At 43.4% G+C, this 20,036-nt stretch overlaps 1 protein-coding gene across 2 annotated transcripts in view; it reads right to left on the reverse strand.

Moving 5' to 3' along the window:
* LOC110535495 (dihydropyrimidine dehydrogenase [NADP(+)]) overlaps positions 1 to 20,036 on the reverse strand; it is a 217,402-nt gene that overhangs the window by 23,974 nt on the left and 173,392 nt on the right. For both annotated transcript variants that reach the window (XM_036935201.1, XM_036935202.1), the window contains one exon: positions 17,614 to 17,756. In XM_036935201.1, the coding sequence (XP_036791096.1) occupies positions 17,614 to 17,756 (143 nt within the window). The remainder of the gene's footprint in view (positions 1 to 17,613; positions 17,757 to 20,036) is intronic.

Here is a 20,036-nt window from a genome sequence, read left to right on the forward strand (position 1 = left end):
AAAAAAAAAAGTATAGTTTCTTATGCTGGACATCCTTCACAAGTGACAATATATCATTCAAGTGACAGGCTAATATTGTCACCCATCAGACTATTCTTGATTTAATCTTGTCTTTACATAATACTAAATAATATGTGTGTGACATTTATTTTGATTTAGAATGGACCATTATCATGCACCTGTATCGAAACAGGGGCAGCGGGAAAAAATACATGTCATCTATGCACTTAAATAGGGAATGGAGTACGCTTTTCCCCATGGTTAATTTTCATGCCAGCCAGGTAGGCTATACTCCTGTTGTAAATATAATCAATGTGCTTAACAGCCTTTAGAAATGTTGCGCAACATGAGCTGATGGGCTCTCATGAAGTGTTTGATTAGATTTTCAAATACATTTGCATTTACAGTGCCTTGCGAAAGTATTCGGCCCCCTTGAACTTTGCAACCGTTTGCCACATTTCAGGCTTCAAACATAAAGATATAAAACTGTATTTTTTTGTGAAGAATCAACAACAAGTGGGACACAATCATGAAGTGGAATGACATTTATTGGATATTTCAAGCTTTTTTAACAAATCAAAAACTGAAAAATTGGGCGTGCAAAATTATTCAGCCCCCTTACTTTGTAGCGCCACCTTTTGCTGTGATTACAGCTGTAAGTCGCTTGGGGTACGTCTCTATCAGTTTTGCACATCGAGAGACTGAAATGTTTTCCCATTCCTCCTTGCAAAACAGCTCGAGCTCAGTGAGGTTGGATGGAGAGCATTTGTGAACAGCAGTTTTGGGTTCTTTCCACAGATTCTCGATTGGATTCAGGTCTGGACTTTGACTTGCCCATTCTAACACCTGGATATGTTTATTTTTGAACCATTCCATTGTAGATTTTGCTTTATGTTTTGGATCATTGTCTTGTTGGAAGACAAATCTCCGTCCCAGTCTCAGGTCTTTTGCAGACTCCATCAGGTTTTCTTCCAGAATGGTCCTGTATTTGGCTCCATCCATCTTCCCATCAATTTTAACCATCTTCCCTGTCCCTGCTGAAGAAAAGCAGGCCCAAACCATGATGCTGCCACCACCATGTTTGACAGTGGGGATGGTGTGTTCAGCTGTGTTGCTTTTACGCCAAACATAACGTTTTGCATTGTTGCCAAAAAGTTCAATTTTGGTTTCATCTGACCAGAGCACCTTCTTCCACATGTTTGGTGTGTCTCCCAGGTGGCTTGTGGCAAACTTTAAACAACACTTTTTATGGATATCTTTAAGAAATGGCTTTCTTCTTGCCACTCTTCCATAAAGGCCAGATTTGTGCAATATACAACTGATTGTTGTCCTATGGACAGAGTCTCCCACCTCAGCTGTAGATCTCTGCAGTTCATCCAGAGTGATCATGGGCCTCTTGGCTGCATCTCTGATCAGTCTTCTCCTTGTATGAGCTGAAAGTTTAGAGGGACGGCCAGGTCTTGGTAGATTTGCAGTGGTCTGACAGTGCTCCTTGGGATGTTTAAAGCTTGGGAAATCTTTTTGTATCCAAATCTGGCTTTAAACTTCTTCACAACAGTATCTCGGACCTGCCTGGTGTGTTCCTTGTTCTTCATGATGCTCTCTGCGCTTTTAACGGACCTCTGAGACTATCAGAGTGCAGGTGCATTTATACGGAGACTTGATTACACACAGGTGGATTGTATTTATCATCATTAGTCATTTAGGTCAACATTGGATCATTCAGAGATCCTCACTGAACTTCTGGAGAGAGTTTGCTGCAATGAAAGTAAAGGGGCTGAATAATTTTGCACGCCCAATTTTTCAGTTTTTGATTTGTTAAAAAAGTTTGAAATATCCAATAAATGTCATTCCACTTCATGATTGTGTCCCACTTGTTGTTGATTCTTCACAAAAAAATACAGTTTTATATCTTTATGTTTGAAGCCTGAAATGTGGCAAAAGGTCGCAAAGTTCAAGGGGGCCGAATACTTTCGCAAGGCACTGTATGTCAGAGTTATTACAGGGACAGTAGAGTGCTGAGTAGCAGGCAGTTATCAAGTTTGGTAGGCTACCATTGACCAGCAGCAGTATCAGAGCTTGGAGAAGCTGAATTACCGTGACTAAGCGGTCATGTGGAATTTGACTGCCTTTAAGACACGTGGCCACCGGTGTGGCGGTAATACAGTCACCGCAGCAGCCCTAGGATCAACAATGTTGTAGTTACTCCACAATACTAACTTAATTGACAGAGTGAAAAGAAGGAAGCCTGAACAGAATACAAATATTTCAAAACATGCATCCTGTTTACAACAAGCCACTAAAGTAATACCGCAAAAAATGTGGCAAAGCAATTAAATTTTTGTCCTGAATACAAGGTGTTATGTTTGGGGCAAATCCAATACAACACATTTCTGAGTACCACTCTCCATATATTCAAGCATAGTGGTGGTTACATCATGTTATGGGTATGCTTGTAATCGTTAAGGACTGGGGAGTTTTTCAGGATAAAAAAGAAACTGAAAGAAGATAAGCAAAGGCAAAATCCTAGATTAAAACCTGGTTCAGTTTGCTTTCAATTCACCTTTCAGCGGGACAATAACCTAAAACACAAGGCCAAATTTACATTGAAGTTGCTTACCAAGAAGACAGTGAATGTTCCATAGTGGCCGAGTAACAGTTTATACTTTAATCTGCTTGACTATCTATGGCAAAACCTGAAAATGGTTGTCTAGCAATGATCAACAACCAATTTGACAGTGCTTGAAGAATTTTGAAAGGGGCAAATGTTGCAAAATCCAGGTGAGGAATGCTCTTAGAGACCTAGAAAGACTCAGCTGAAAATGCTACTAAAGGTGATTCTAACATGTATTGACTCAGGGGATTGAATACTTATCTAATCAAGATATTTTAGTGCTTAGATTTTTCATAAATATTTTACAAGTGTTAGAATTGTTCTTATGTGAGAATTGTTCTTACACTTTGAAAATGACACAGTATGTTGTGTAGATCGTTATCCAACAATTACCATTTTAATCCCACTTTGAAACACAACAAAATGTGGAAAAAGTGGTGTGATTACTTTCCAAATGCACTGTATATCTCTGATCAAAAAGAAGTGAAAAATATGCAAATGCTTGTTGTTGGAGGAGAGTGGTGGTGAAGGAAAACTAAAACATGGGCCTGGAAACGTGTTGTGGTGTGCTCTTCCGCCACCTTACTTTACATCAGAGGGAAATAGAGCAGGTCTCTCCTGAGAAAAACATGCGTTAAATACTGCCCGTCCACCCACGGAGGAGAGAGCCGTCAGCAGAAATCTGAGGACAGTCTTCTTTATGAGAGCCATTAGAGAGTAAATATGAATCACATTCTATTAAATAGCTAGGTACAGCAGTTTACCATACTGTCATGTACTGTAGCAAGTATTCTCTTATCAGTCCACATGTAAAGGCTGATTGGTCAAATATGGTCAGAAAATACATTCATGTATGCATGAGCAAGCGCACACCAAACACACACACTGCACATTATATTATCACAGAATATGTTCTATAATAAGTAAATTGACAGTGAGCTTGCTTTTTGAAAGACATTATGTTATATCTTCAGAGTTCTACTGCTGAATCTGGGCCTTACAGTGTGTGTGTGTACGGCCGCCTCACTTTGCTTTCCCAGGAAACTATGCAGTATTTAGTTTTTTTACGTGTTATTTCTTACATTGGTACCCCAGGTCATCTTAGGTTTTATTACATACAGTTGGGAGGAACTACTGGGTATAAGAGCAATGTCAACTCACCATCATTACGACCAGGAATACGACTTTCCCAAAGCTGATCCTGTGTTTTGCCCACCACCCAGGACAATGGAACAGATCCCAGCCGGCGAACCAAAACAACGACGCCGTAAAAGGGGCAGACGAAGTGGTCTTCTGGTCAGGCTCCGGAGACGGGCACATCGCACACCGCTCCCGAGCATACTACTCGCCAATGTCCAGTCTCTTGACAACAAGGTTGATGAAATCCGAGCAAGGGTAGCATTCCAGAGATTCCAGAGAGACATCAGAGACTATAACGTTCTTTGCTTCACGGAAACATGGCTCACTCGAGACACACTATCGGAGTCGGTACAGCCAGCTGGTTTCTTCACGCATTGCGCTGACAGAAACAAGTAAGAAGAGGGGCAGGGGTGTATGCCTTATGATTATCGAGACGTGGTGTGATCATAACAACATACAGGAACTCAAGTCCTTCTGTTCACCTGACTTAGAATTCCTCAAAATCAAATGTCGACCGCATTACCAAGAGAGTTCTCTTCGATTATAATCACAGCCGCATATATTCTCCCCCAAGCAGACACATCGATAGCCCTGAATGAACTTTATTTTTTTATTTATTTATTTATTTTACCTTTATTTAACCAGGTAGGCAAGTTGAGAACAAGTTCTCATTTACAATTGCGACCTGGCCAAGATAAAGCAAAGCAGTTCGACAGATACAACAACACAGAGTTACACATGGAGTAAAACAAACATACAGTCAATAATAAAGTATAAACAAGTCTATATACAATGTGAGCAAATGAGGTGAGAAGGGAGGTAAAGGCAAAAAAAGAAGGCCTTGGTGGCAAAGTAAATACAATATAGCAAGTAAAACACTGGAATGGTAGTTTTGCAATGGAAGAATGTGCAAAGTAGAAATAAAAATAATGGGGTGCAAAGGAGCAAAATAAATAAATAAATTAAATACAGTTTGGAAAGAGGTAGTTGATAGGGCTAAATTATAGGTGGGCTATGTACAGGTGCAGTAATCTGTGAGCTGCTCTGACAGTTGGTGCTTAAAGCTAGTGAGGGAGATAAGTGTTTCCAGTTTCAGAGATTTTTGTAGTTCGTTCCAGTCATTGGCAGCAGAGAACTGGAAAGAGAGACGGCCAAAGAAAGAATTGGTTTTGGGGGTGACCAGAGAGATATACCTGCTGGAGCGTGTGCTACAGGTGGGAGATGCTATGGTGACCAGCGAGCTGAGATAAGGGGGGACTTTACCTAGCAGGGTCTTGTAGATGACATGGAGCCAGTGGGTTTGGCGACGAGTATGAAGCGAGGGCCAGCCAACGAGAGCGTACAGGTCGCAATGGTGGGTAGTATATGGGGCTTTGGTGACAAAACGGATTGCACTGTGATAGACTGCATCCAATTTGTTGAGTAGGGTATTGGATGCTATTTTGTAAATTACATCGCCAAAGTCGAGGATTGGTAGGATGGTCAGTTTTACAAGGGTATGTTTGGCAGCATGAGTGAAGGATGCTTTGTTGCGAAATAGGAAGCCAATTCTAGATTTAACTTTGGATTGGAGATGTTTGATATGGGTCTGGAAGGAGAGTTTACAGTCTAACCAGACACCTAAGTATTTGTAGTTGTCCACGTATTCTAAGTCAGAGCCGTCCAGCGTAGTGATGTTGGACAGGCGGGTAGGTGCAGGTAGTGATCGGTTGAAGAGCATGCATTTAGTTTTACTTGTATTTAAGAGCAATTGGAGGCCACGGAAGGAGAGTTGTATGGCATTGAAGCTTGCCTGGAGGGTTGTTAACACAGTGTCCAAAGAAGGGCCGGAAGTATACAGAATGGTGTCGTCTGCGTAGAGGTGGATCAGAGACTCACCAGCAGCAAGAGCGACCTCATTGATGTATACAGAGAAGAAAGTCGGTCCAAGAATTGAACCCTGTGGCACCCCCATAGAGACTGCCAAAGGTCCGGACAACAGACCCTCAGATTTGACACACTGAACTCTATCAGAGAAGTAGTTGGTGAACCAGGCGAGGCAATCATTTGAGAAACCAAGGCTGTTGAGTCTGCCGATGAGGATGTGATGATTGACAGAGTCGAAAGCCTTGGCCAGATCAATGAATACGGCTGCACAGTAATGTTTCTTATCGATGGCGGTTAAGATATCGTTTAGGACCTTGAGCGTGGCTGAGGTGCACCCATGACCAGCTCTGAAACCAGATTGCATAGCAGAGAAGGTATGGTGAGATTCAAAATGGTCGGTAATCTGTTTGTTGACTTGGCTTTCGAAGACCTTAGAAAGGCATGGTAGGATAGATATAGGTCTGTAGCAGTTTGGGTCAAGAGTGTCCCCCCCTTTGAAGAGGGGGATGACCGCAGCTGCTTTCCAATCTTTGGGAATCTCAGACGACACGAAAGAGAGGTTGAACAGGCTAGTAATAGGGGTGGCAACAATTTCGGCAGATAATTTTAGAAAGAAAGGGTCCAGATTGTCTTTGTAGGGGTCCAGATTTTGCAGCTCTTTCAGAACATCAGCTGAATGGATTTGGGAGAAGGAGAAATGGGGAAGGCTTGGGCGAGTTGCTGTTGGGGGTGCAGTGCTGTTGACAAGGGTAGGAGTAGCCAGGTGGAAAGCATGGCCAGCAGTAGAAAAATGCTTATTGAAATTTTCAATTATGGTGGATTTATCAGTGGTGACAGTGTTTCCTATCTTCAGTGCAGTGGGCAGCTGGGAGGAGGTGTTCTTATTCTCCATGGACTTTACAGTGTCCCAGAACTTTTTTGAGTTAGTGTTGCAAGAAGCAAATTTCTGCTTGAAAAAGCTAGCCTTGGCTTTTCTAACTGCCTGTGTATAATGGTTTCTAGCTTCCCTGAACAGCTGCATATCACGGGGGCTGTTCGATGCTAATGCAGAACGCCATAGGACATTTTTGTGTTGATTAAGGGCAGTCAGGTCTGGGGAGAACCAAGGGCTATATCTGTTCCTGGTTCTAAATTTCTTGAATGGGGCATGTTTATTTAAGATGGTTAGGAAGGCATTTTTAAAAAATATCCAGGCATCCTCTACTGACGGGATGAGGTCAATATCCTTCCAGGATACCCCGGCCAGGTCGATTAGAAAGGCCTGCTCGCTGAAGTGTTTCAGGGAGCGTTTTACAGTGATGAGAGGAGGTCGTTTGACCGCTGACCCATTACGGATGCAGGCAATGAGGCAGTGATCGCTGAGATCTTGGTTGAAGACAGCAGAGGTGTATTTAGAGGGGAAGTTGGTTAGGATGATATCTATGAGGGTGCCCGTGTTTAAGGCTTTGGGGAGGTACCTGGTAGGTTCATTGATAATTTGTGTGAGATTGAGGGCATCAAGTTTAGATTGTAGGATGGCTGGGGTGTTAAGCATGTTCCAGTTTAGGTCGCCTAGCAGCACGAGCTCTGAAGATAGATGGGGGGCAATCAGTTCACATATGGTGTCCAGAGCACAGCTGGGGGCAGAGGGTGGTCTATAGCAGGCGGCAACGGTGAGAGACTTGTTTTTAGAGAGGTGGATTTTTAAAAGTAGAAGTTCAAATTGTTTGGGTACAGACCTGGATAATAGGACAGAAATCTGCAGGCTATCTTTGCAGTAGATTGCAACACCGCCCCCTTTGGCAGTTCTATCTTGTCTGAAAATGTTGTAGTTTGGAATTAAAATGTCTGAATTTTTGGTGGTCTTCCTAAGCCAGGATTCAGACACAGCTAGAACATCCGGGTTGGCAGAGTGTGCTAAAGCAGTGAATAGAACAAACTTAGGGAGGAGGCTTCTAATGTTAACATGCATGAAACCAAGGCTATTACGGTTACAGAAGTCGTCAAAAGAGAGCGCCTGGGGAATAGGAGTGGAGCTAGGCACTGCAGGGCCTGGATTCACCTCTACATCGCCAGAGGAACATAGGAGGAGTAGAATAAGGGTGCGACTAAAAGCAATAAGAATTGGTCGTCTAGAACGTCTGGAACAGAGAGTAAAAGGAGGTTTCTGGGGGCGATAAAATAGCATCAAGGTATAATGTACAGACAAAGGTAAGGTAGGATGTGAATACAGTGGAGGTAAACCTAGGTATTGAGTGATGAAGAGAGAGATATTGTCTCTAGAAACATCATTGAAACCAGGAGATGTCATTGCATGTGTGGGTGGTGGAACTAATAGGTTGGATAAGGTATAGTGAGCAGGACTAGAGGCTCTACAGTGAAATAAGCCAATAAACACTAACCAGAACAGCAATGGACAAGACATATTGACATTAAGGAGAGGCATGCTTAGTCGAGTGATCAAAAGGGTCCAGTGAGTGGAGAGGTTGGTTTAGGGTCACGGCGATTTAGACAGCTAGCCAGGCCAACCTGTAGCAAGCTAGCATAGGATGGAGTCTGTTGTTAGCCACCTCTTGCGTTCGGTCAGTAGATTAGTAGGGTTCCGTGTGGTAGAGGGGATTAATCCAAATCACACAACAACAACAAAAATAAGAACAATAGATATAGTTATAGAGGCCCGAGAAGAAAACATAATAATAAAAATAAATAAATTGTCCGATTGTCTATTCAGATAGCAGCCGGTAAGACAGCTAACGGTTAGCGGGCCGCAGATGGGCGTTCAGGTAACGTCGCGACAGAGGAGCCAGCCGGATCTCATTCAGGTAGATAACGTCGGCAGTCCGGTTGTGAAGGCCCGGTGGGGCTCCGCGTAGGCAGTGAAACGGGTCCGGATAGGTGACTGCAGCCCAGGAGTGAAGGATGGAACTCAGGAGTGATTGACGGAGCTGGCTAGCACCGGAACAATCGATGTTTGCTCCGGAATCGACGAAAGCCGACTGTCACACGGATAGCAGCTAGCTAGCTGTGAGATCCGGGTATGAATGTCCAGAGAGCAGTTGAAATCCAGGGACATGGAGAGAAAAATTGGTCCGGTATGTTCCGTTCCGAGCCGCGCTGCGCCGTACAAAACTGGCGATAGATTTTCGATAGATTTTCGAGCTAAAGGACAGCCGATGACCACAAACCGTGGTTAGCTTCTGATTAGCTTCTGGATTAGCTTCTGGGCTAGCTCCTGGCTAGCTTCTGGCTAGTTTCTGGCCAGCCTCCTGGAGTTTCTGGCTAGCTTTCTGAAGGAGTGCAGATCTGAGGTAAATAATACTTTTTTATAAATATAAATTGGTGAGGCTGGTTGCAGGAGAGTGTTTAGAAGATGAGTTGATGGAAAATAAAAATAAAATGTGAAAAAAGTTGTAAATATATATATATACAGGACACGACAAGACGAGGACAAAAGACGTCTGAACTGCTATGCGATCTTGGAGAGATGAGTTTGACTCTATGTAAACTGAAAACCACATATCCTGAGGCTGCATTCATTGTAGCTGGGGATTTTAACAAGGCTAATCTGAAAAGAAGACTCCCTAAATTCTATCAGCATATCGATTGTGCTACCAGGGCTGGTAAAACACGGGATCATTGTTATTCTAACTTCCGCGACGCATATAAGAGCCTACCCCGCCCTCCTTTCGGAAAAGCTGACAACAACTCAATTTTGTTGCTCCCTGCCTATAGACCGAGACTAAAACAGGAAGTTCCCGCGCTCAGGTCTGTTCAATGCTGGTCCGACCAATCGGATTCCACACTTCAAGATTGCTTCGATCACGTGGATTGGGATATGTTCCGCATTGCGTCAAACAACAACATTGATGAATATGCTGACTCGGTGAGCAAGTTTATTAGTAAGTGCATCGGCGATGTCGTACCCACAGCAACTATTAAAACATTCCCAAAGCAGAAACCATAGATTGATGGCATCATTTGTGTGAAACTGAAAGCACAAACCACTGCTTTTAACCAGGGTAAGGTGACAGGAAACATGACCGAATACAAACAGCGTAGCTATTCCCTCCGCAAGGCAATCAAACAAGCTAAGCGTCAGTATAGAGAAAAAGTAGAGTTGCAATTCAACGGCTCAGACACAAGAGGTATGTGGCAGGGTCTACAGTAAATCCCAGATTACAAAAAGAAAACAAGCCCCGTTGTGGACCAGGATGTCTTGCTCCCAGACAGACTAAACAACCTTTTTGCTCGCTTTGAGGACAATACAGTGCCAAATGACACGGCCTGCTACCAACACCTGCAGACTCTCCTTCACTGCAGCCGACGTGAGTAAAACATTTAAACGTGTTAACCCTCACAAGGCTGCAGGCCCAGACGGCAACCCCAGCCACGTCCTCAGAGCATGAGCAGACCAGCTGGCTGGTGTGTTTACGGACATATTCAATCAATCCTTATCCCAGTCTGCTGTTCCCACATGCTTCAAGAGGGCCACCATTGTTCTTGTTCCCAAGAAAGCTAAGGTAACTGAGCTAAACGACTACCGCCCCATAGCACTCACTTCTGTCATCACGAAGTGCTTTGAGAGACTAGTCAAGGACCATATCACCTCCACCCTACCCTACCCGACACACTAGACCCACTCCAATTTGCTTACTGCCCCAATAGGTCCACAGACGAAGCAATCGCAACCACAATGCACACTTCCCTAACCCATCTGGCAAGAGGAATACCTATGTGAGAATGCTGTTCATCGACTACAGCTCAGCATTTAACACCATAGTACCCTCCAAACTCGTCATCAAGCCTGAGACGTTGGGTCTTGACCCCGCCCTGTGCAACTGGGTACTGGACTTCCTGACGGGCCTCCCCCAGGTGGTGAGGGTAGGTAACAACATCTCCACCCCACTAATCCTCAATGCTGGGGCCCCACAAGGGTGCATTCTGAGCCCTCTCCTGTACTCCCTGTTCACCCACGACTGCATGGCCATGCACGCCTCCAACTCAATCATCAAGTTTGCAGACGATACTACAGTGGTAGGCTTGATTACCAACAATGACGAGACGGCCTACAGGGAGGAGGTGAGGGCCCTCAGAGTGTGGTGTCAGGAAAATAACCTCACACTCAACGTCAACAAAACAAAGGAGATGATCGTGGACTTCAGGAAACAGCAGAGGTAGCACCCCTCTATCCACATCGATTGGACAGTAGTGGAGAGGGTAGTAAGTTTCAAGTTCCTCGGCGTACACATCACGGACAAACTGAATTGGTCCACCAACACAGACAGCGTAGTGAAGAAGGTGCAGCAGAGCCTCTTCAACCTCAGGAGGCTGAAGAAATTTGGCTTGTCACCAAAAGCACTCACAAACTTTTACAGATGCACAATCGAGAGCATCCTGTCGGGCTGTATCACTGCCTGGTACGGCAACTGCTCCGAACCACAACCGTAAGGCTCTCCAGAGGGTAGTGAGGTCTGCACAACGCATCACCGGGGGCAAACTACCTGCCCTCCAGGACACCTACACCACCCGATGTCACAGGAAGGCCATAAAGATCATCAAGGACAACAACCAACCGAGCCACTGCCTGTTCACCCCGCTACCATCCAGAAGGCGAGCGAGGTCAGTACAGGTGCATCAAAGCAGGGACTGAGAGACTGAAAAACAGCTTCTATCTCAAGGCCATCAGACTGTTAAACATCCACCACTAACATTGAGTGGCTGCTGCCAACATACTGACTCAACTCCAGCCACTTTAATATTGGAAAAATGTATGTAAAAAAACGTATCACTAGCCACTTTAAACAATGCCACTTAATATAATGTTTACATACCCTACATTACTCATCTCATATGTATATACTGTACTCGATACCATCTACTGCATCTTGGCTATGCCGTTCTGTACCATCACACATTCATATATCTTTATGTACATATTCTTCATCCCTTTACACTTGTGTGTATAACGTAGTTGTTGTGAATTGTTAGGTTAGATTACTCGTTGGTTATTACTGTGTGTGTGTGTGTGTGTGTGTGTGTGTGTGTGTGTGCGCGTGTAGGAGAATGTCCATTAGTGCTTTTCATTTTGCTCAGAACATCAAAGTATGTGATGTCCTCGCGTGCTGCATTTAGCGTTAATGTAGCCGACTGCTGAAATAAATCGAAGTGAGAATTTCTAAGTAGTTTTCAGGCAATTGAGACAGCAGGTCCTTTTTATCTGCTCTGAAAACTGGGGCTACGCATTGATTTCAACTCCTTCTGAGATCTGAAATGCTTTTAGATTCCCTGCTCTCCCTCTCGACCTCTCCCTCTTTCTCTTTTTGTCCCTCTCTTTCTCTCTGACGCTGTCAGCTCTTTTATTCCCGATGATAGAATCCTGGCATTTAGTACAACAGCGTCTTCGCCAAAAGAAAGATCGATTCATTCAGCTTTCAAATGCTACAATGACTATGGATGAACCAACCTCAGTGCTTTTGATTTCAGCTCCTATGTCTGATACTTAGATCCTAACCACTGATATTTAGTCTTGATCTTCAGGTAAAAGAGAAACCAAGTCTGGGGGGGAAAGTAAATACATTTTTACAAGTCAATGAATATGAGCAATTTCCAGTAGAGTTCAGTTAGGGGTTGTGGTGAGGTGGACAGAAACGTAACCTTTCCTCTGAAGAGTTGAATAGTTTGCATGTTGAATGGACTGCTATTCCTTTCACTCACGCTGGCAACGTTTGGATGTTTTCAAAAGGTACTATTACAAATTCCTGATGTTTACTGGGCTCAAACAACAAGTCATGTTAGCTACTTGACAATGGGTCTTTCATGGCAGTACAGAACTGTTGACGTGGACCAAGGACAAGGAGAATGGTCACCCTGGGTCATTAAAATCGAACTAGTTGGTCATCAGTGAAATATAGCACCATTTCCTTCTAAAGACATGTCAATAAAATAACTGTCTGAATCTCCATCACTGGCCAGATCACCATAACAAAGCAGCAACTTCACAATTCAACCAAAATGATGAAAAATAAATGAGATAACTGGGATTGCACAAAAAAATAACTGCGATAACTGGGATAGCACATTGCTACTTTATAACATTGATCAGATGTAAATTGGGCTTTTATTAACGACCAAGGTAATCACTTATTGCATTGAGGACAAGAAGGTGATGAATACAAATCATTAAAATCCAGACAGAAAATATTTACACAAGAAACAACCTACTATCGCACAGTCATCTCTAGTCATTTAGTAAGTTCACCATTCGCCGATTCTCACTGTTAAACATTGCACAGTGTTCAACACAATGGCTCTTGCATGTTATGGACCTTATTCACATCGTAATGGTGCAGTAAAGGGCATATGAGAAAAAGGAATATTGCACACATGTAGTAGTTGATAGTTACATGGCGAAGGAGAGCAAGAAGAAAAGAGAGAAGGGGAGAGAGAACCCCCCAGGGTCATTGCAAATGAATGTTTTTGGGAATGAATTAACTAAGAAGTATCGATTTACAAGTGAATCTCATCAACCCCTGACTACAGTATGTGAATTCACGAGGATATATTTTAGCCATGCAGCATTTTTGGATGTTTCCTTCTCAAAGCTTTAACGTCTGTCAAATAATGGTTTACAAAACTTCTTTAAAAAAAATAAAGTAGATTCACTGGGTTTTCACTGACCTGGCTTCTCAGTTAAGGTTTTCTTAACAAACGTTACTATACTATCTATCGAGAAATCAATTAAAACGATGTGTCTAAGTCTCCATAACAAAAGCCTGACCTTGAAGCACTGCTCTCATCATGTGTTGTCAATGACAAGCATACTTTCAAGGCTTCCCTTTGCAACAACTTCTTTATAAAATCTTCAAGACCAAGAAGCAATGATGGGTCTATGAGAGACGGGCAGCTCCTGAATGGACTTCATCACATTGTTTGTTCTGAGAAGAATGTGTCTGATGCATCTCAGAACCAATCACGGTCTATTTCAGACAACACAGTATGTCTCTCTTCCTGTACTACATACAGTACAATCCACAGAGCCCACAGCAGTGATTCTCACATTCAACACTCACCATCGTTCTTCAGTCTTCAACTTCAGAGTGACAAGACGTGCTGATTGTAACCGCCAGGTATTACAACATATTGTTTTAAACCCATTCTGTATTCAATGCCTTCTCACTGCTAATTTCCTTGGCGATTCATATTAATTTGCTACTGTGTGTGCAGATACCATCTTACTGTTTGTTGTATGTCTGACAAAACCAGACAAATACAGATCCACACAGCCTTTTGATAAATGTGTTCAGGCAATGGGAAAGACGTTATTGGAATTTCTTTTGGACTAAAATATGTCTGTATGTGTATGATTCCATTTAGGCCAAAATTACAAACACCTCTGTGCTATCCCCCTCACACGGAAAAAAAACCCAAGCATCTCTTAACCACAGAAAGTTACCCAAACTTATCTGAAGCTAACTTATAATCCATCCATTAAACTGTATAATTACAACGACAAACTTGTATTCTCTTTTATCAAGGTAAAAAGCATACAAATGAATGAAATTTCAAATGATGATTGAATCGTGCTCAATGGAATACAAATGAAGGCTTTTCAAAAGACAGAACACTTCTCCCTAAATAGATGGCATTCTGATTTCATCGAGAGCGTTATTTTTTTTTATTCCGTAATTAACTTTTCCCATTAATTCAGTGGGAGGAATCTCTGGTTGCATGCGCTGAGACTCCTCAGATCCCCTGTGTTAAGATTTGACAGCGCAGGTGGAGGGGTGGTATTACCAAAATATTAAATCATCTAGAAAGAGAAAACCATAAAGAGTGGATGCATTTATTCACAGATTGTGATTCAATTTGCATGCTGATTCTGTTGCTGATTACTCCCTAGGCACGAACCACTGAGGGAAGTTAAATGAACAGTGAAGTTAAAAACCCACTTTCCCAATTTAAATATCAAAAGTTGAGGGAATATTCAAGTAATAAAGTTGAAGAAAGGAATTCTTGGCCTTGGTCTGTATACTGCCATAGTGACACAATGTGGCTAGCAGTGTGTTTTGAGGCTTGATAACATGATCAAACAGACAGATTAACAGCTACACGACAACACAAACCAAACCAGTGAAACACATGTAAATACACACAGCAGATGGAGTATTGAATGCAACCAATGATTTTCACAGCCAGCGGCCCAGCTTGAGGTAAAGTATACTTAAGAGTACAGTTTGTTAAGTCTGAATCGGCTAACTAGTAAAAAACAATACAGCTATATGTTTTATTGTCATATACACCATATACAGTTAACATACACTTAGGGTGGAGTCATTAAAACTCGTTTTTCAAACACTCCACAAATGTCTTGTTAAACTATAGTTTTGGCAAGTCGGTTAGGACATCTACTTCGTGCATGACACAAGTCATTTTTCCAACAATTGTTTACTGACAGATTATTTCACTGTATCACAATTCCAGTGGGTCAGTTTACATACACTAAGTTGACTGTGCCTTTAAACAGCTTGGAAAATTCCAGATAATGATGTCATGGCTTTAGAAGCTTCTGATAGGCTAATTGACATCATTTGAGTCAAATGGAGGTGAACCTGTGGATGTATTTCAAGGTCTACCTTCAAACTCAGTGCCTCTTTGCTTGACAGCATGGAAATATCAAAAGAAATCAGCCAAGACCTCAGGAACACAAATGTAGACCTCCACAAGTCTGGTTCATCCTTGGAAGCAATTTCCAAATGCCTGAAGGTACCATGTTCATCTGTACGAACACCATGGGACCACGCAGCCGTCATACCGCTCAGGAAGGAGACACGTTCTGTCTCCTAGAGATGAACGTACATTGTTGAGAAAAGTGCAAATCAATCCCAGAACAACAGCAAAAGACCTTGTGAAGATGCTGGAGGAAACAGGTACAAAAATATCTATATCCACAGTAAAACCATACCTATATCGACATAACCTGAAAGGCTGCTCAGCAAGGAAGAAGCCACATCTCCAAAACCGCCATAAAATAGCCAGACTACGATTTGCAACTGCACATGGGGACAAAGATCGTACTTTTTGGAGAAATGTCCTCTGGTCTGATGAAGCAAAAATAGAACTGTTTGGCTATAATGACCATCGTTATGTTTGGGGGAAAAGTCTTGCAAACAGAAGAACACCATCCCAACCTTGAAGCACGGGGGTGGCAGCATCATGTTGTGGGGGTGCTTTGCTGCAGGAGGGACTGGTGTACTTCACAAAATAGGATAATTTTGTGGATATATTGAAGCAACATCTCAAGACATCAGTCAGGAAGTTAAAGCTTGGTCGCAAATGGGTCTTCCAAATCGACAATGACCATAAGCATACTTCCAAAGTTGTGGCAAAATGGCTTAAGGACAACAAAGTCAAGGCATTGGGAGTGGCCATCACAAAGCCCTGACCTCAATCCTAAAGAAAATGTGTGGGCAGTATTGAAAAGCGTGTACGAGCACGGAGGCCTACAAACCTGACTCAGTTACACCAGCTCTGTCAGGAGGAATTAGCCAAAATTAACTCAACTTATTGTGGGAAGCTTGTGGAAGGCTACCCAAAACTTTTGACTCAAGTTAAACAATTTTAAAGGCAATGCTACCGAATACTAAATTAGTGTATGTAAACTTCTGACTCACTGGGAATGTGATGAAAGAAATATGCTGAAATAAATCATTCTCTCTACTGTTATTCTGACATTTCACATTCTTAAAATAAAGTCGTGATCCTAACTGACCTAAGACAGGGAATTTTTACTAGGATTAAATGTCAGTAACTGTGAAAAACTGAGTTTAAATGTAGTTGGCTAAGGTGTATGTAAACTTCCAACTTCAACTGTAGCTTCAGTGAAATGTGTTGTTTTACAGGGTCAGTCATAGTAATACAACACGCCTGGAGCAAATTAGGGACCAGTGCTTTGATGGTCACATCAAAGGATTTTTCACCTTGTCGTCTCAGTTATTCCAACCAGTGACCTTTCGATTACTGGCCCAACAGTCTAACCGCTAGTCTACCTGCCGCCCCTAGTATAAATGGTATATGGTGAGTTGGAGGAGGCCAGATGGCATTGTGTTCGCTGTATCAACAGCATAGATGCTCTAAACAGGGAGAGAGCTGGAGAGATAGAGAATAAAAGAGAGCGCGAGAGATAGAGTGAGCGAGAGAAAGATAGGGGCAGAGAGAGAGAGAGAAAGAGAGAGAGAGAGAGAGAAAAAGAGAGAGAGAGAGAGAGAAAGATAGGGGTAGAGAGAGAGAGAAAGAGAGAGAGAGAGAAAGATAGGGGTAGAGAGAGAGAGAGAAAGAGAGAAAGAGAGAGAGAAAAAAAGAGAGAGAGAGAGCGAGAGAGAGAGAGAAAGAGAGAGAGAGAGAGAGAGAAAGAGAGAGCGAGATAAAGAAAGAAAGAGAGAGCGAGAGAGCGAGAGAGAGCGAGAGAGCGAGAGAGCGAGAGAGCGAGAGAGCGAGAGAGAGAGAGAGAGAGAGAGAGAAAGAGAGAGAGAAGAGAGAGAGAGAGAGAAAGAGAGAGAGAGAAAGAGAGAGAGGAAAGAGAGAGAGAAAGAGAGGTGAGAGAGAGAAAGAGAGAGAGAAAGAGAAAGAGAGAGAGAAAAAGAGAAAAAGAAAGAGAGAAAGAGAGAGAGAAAAAGAGAAAAAGAAAGAGAGAAAGAGAGAGAGAGAGAGAAAGAGAGAGAGAGAGAGAGAGAGAGAAAGAAGGAAAGGGGTAGAAAGAAAGGGGTAGAGAGAGAGAGAGAGAGGGGTAGAGAGAGAGAGGGGTAGAGAGAGAGAGAGAGAGAGAGAGAGAGAGAGAGAGAGAGAGAAAGAAAGGGGTAGAGAGAGAGAGGGGTAGAGAGAGAGAGAGAAAGAGAGAGAGATGGTTGCTGTGCTGTTACCTGCAGAGGTAAAGACGCGAGAGAAACATAGAGCGGTGAGAGAGAAGTGGAGAGACAGAAAGAGAGGTAGAGAGAGATAGATGGTTGCAGAGCCGTTACCTGCAGGACAGAAGCTCCAGCATGAAGGAACTGCAGACCAGACTCCGCTGAGTCGATGCCCCCAGTGGCCAGGATGGGAAAGCCAGGCAGGGCTTTGGCGATGGCGGATACAGCACGCAGGGCGATGGGCCGGATGGCGTTTCCTGTAGACAGAAACATAAATGTAGAAACAGTGGCAGAAATAACCATTTACATACATGTATACCTGCGGATGTGTAGGGGCTAGCTAGGGACGGGTCCAATTGTTTTTGTTGATGGACTTGGCTAACGCGTATTTATACTTTTTATTTCACCTTTATTTAACCAGGTAGGGCAGTTAAGAACAAGTTCTCATTTACAACTGCGACCTGGCCAAGATAAAGCAAAGCAGTGTGACAAAAACAACACAAAAACAACACAGAGACACACAAACAAATGTAGTCAATAACACAATAGAAAATTATTTGTACAGTGTGTGAAAATGTAGGAGAGTAGGGAGGTAAGGCAATAAATAGGCCACAGAGGCAAAATAATTACAATTTAGCATTAACACTGGAGTTGTAGATGTGTAGATGATGATGTGCAAGTATAGATACTGGGGTGCAAAAGAGCAAGAGGGTAAGTAATAATATGGGGATGAGGTAGTTGGGTGTGCTATTTACAGATTGGCTGTGTACAGGTACAGTGATCGGTAAGCTGCTCTGACAGCTGATGCTTAAAGTTAGAGAGGGAGATATAAGACTCCAGCTTCAGAGATTTTTGCAATTCGTTCCAGTCATTGGCTGCAGAGAACAGGAAGGAAAGGCGGCCAAAGGAAGTGTTGTCTTTGGGGATGAAAGTGAAATATACCTGCTGGAGCGCATGCTACAGTGAGCTGAGATAAGGCGGGGCTTTACCTAGCAAAGACTTATAGATGACCTGGAGCCAGTGGGTTTGGCGACGAATATATATGTTTGCATACAGGTCGCAGTGGTGGGTAGTATATGGGGCTTTGGTGACAAAACGGATGGCACTGTGATAGACTACATCTAGTTCGCTGAGTAGAGTGTCGGAGGTTATTTTTTTAAATGACATCGCCAAAGTCAAGGATCGGTAGGATAGTCAGTTTTACGAGGGTATGTTTGGCAGCATGAGTGAAGGAGGCTTTGTTGCGAAATAGGAAGCCGATTCTAGATTTTATTTTGGATTGAAGATGCTTAATGTGAGTCTGGAAGGAGAGTTTATAGTCTAACTGGACACCTAGGTATTTTTTAGTTGTCTACATATTCTAAGTCAGAACCGTCCAGAGAAGTGATGCTAGTCGGGTGGGATGGTGCAGGCAGCAATCGGTTGAAGAGCATGCACTTAGTTTTACAAGCATTTAAAAGCAGTTGGAGGCCACGGAAGGAGTGTTGTATGTTCCAAGATGGCGTAGCAGTGGGATGTCTGTTTTGATTGTCCTGTCCCGTCCCGTGTATATATTGTTTTCTTCGTATATATTTCTATTATTTTTTATCTAATTTTCCATCTACGGACTGAACATACTCTCCTGCAACCCGCCTCATCCAATGTGGTACGGATCTGCTATTCTTACACTTTTGAACCGGACCCCCTTCAGAAGCTAGCCAGATAACTAGCTACTAGCTAGTAGTCAGTTAGCCACTGCTAGCAGTCATCACCGTTAACTCGGACATCTGCCAGCCTCAGCCTGGGAAACTCCTGCCAGCCTTCACAGAACGATATCTACCCAGAGCATATTAGACTGCTTTTCTCTAACATATCTCCGGAGCTAGCCTCGAAATAGGCCCATCTTCCGGCTAGCTGAAGAGATCCTTCAAGCAATTCCTGGGCTTCAATTACCTCTTTTTCCAATTGGCCTGAACCCTTTGCTGCTGACATGGAGCATCGCCGATCCATCACGACTGGTCAGCCAATGTAACTGTCCGAGGAGGTTTCTGTCCTGAAGCAAGCACCAGTTAGGAGCTACTCTCGAACTAGGCCCATCTTCCGGCTACCCGAAGAAATCCATCAGATAATTCCTGGGCTTCAATACCTCTTCTGCCAATTGGCCTGGACCCATTGCTGCCGACACGGAGCCCCGCCGATCCATTACAACTGGTCTGCCGACGTAACCGTCCGAGGGGGTTTCAACAGGCTATCCTGTTGCGAGGTCCCCCTGAGGCCCATTTGTAGGGACAGAGACATTAGCCAGGAGTAGCCACTCGGATAGCAGCTAGCTAGCTGCGATGATCCGGTGTGAAGGTTCAGAGCTAACAGTAGGAATACGGAGATGTGGTAGAGAAAAGCAGTCCGATATGCTCTGGGTAGATATCGTGCTGTGCAGGCTGGCAGGAGTAGACCGGGCTGAGGCTGGCGGATGTCCAAGTTAACGATGATGACCACTAGCAGTGGCTAACTGACTACTAGCTAGTTAGCTGGCTAGCTACTGATGGGGGTTCCTGTTC

Source organism: Oncorhynchus mykiss, chromosome 11 (assembly GCF_013265735.2).
Source record: "Oncorhynchus mykiss isolate Arlee chromosome 11, USDA_OmykA_1.1, whole genome shotgun sequence".
Lineage (NCBI taxonomy): Eukaryota > Metazoa > Chordata > Actinopteri > Salmoniformes > Salmonidae > Oncorhynchus > Oncorhynchus mykiss.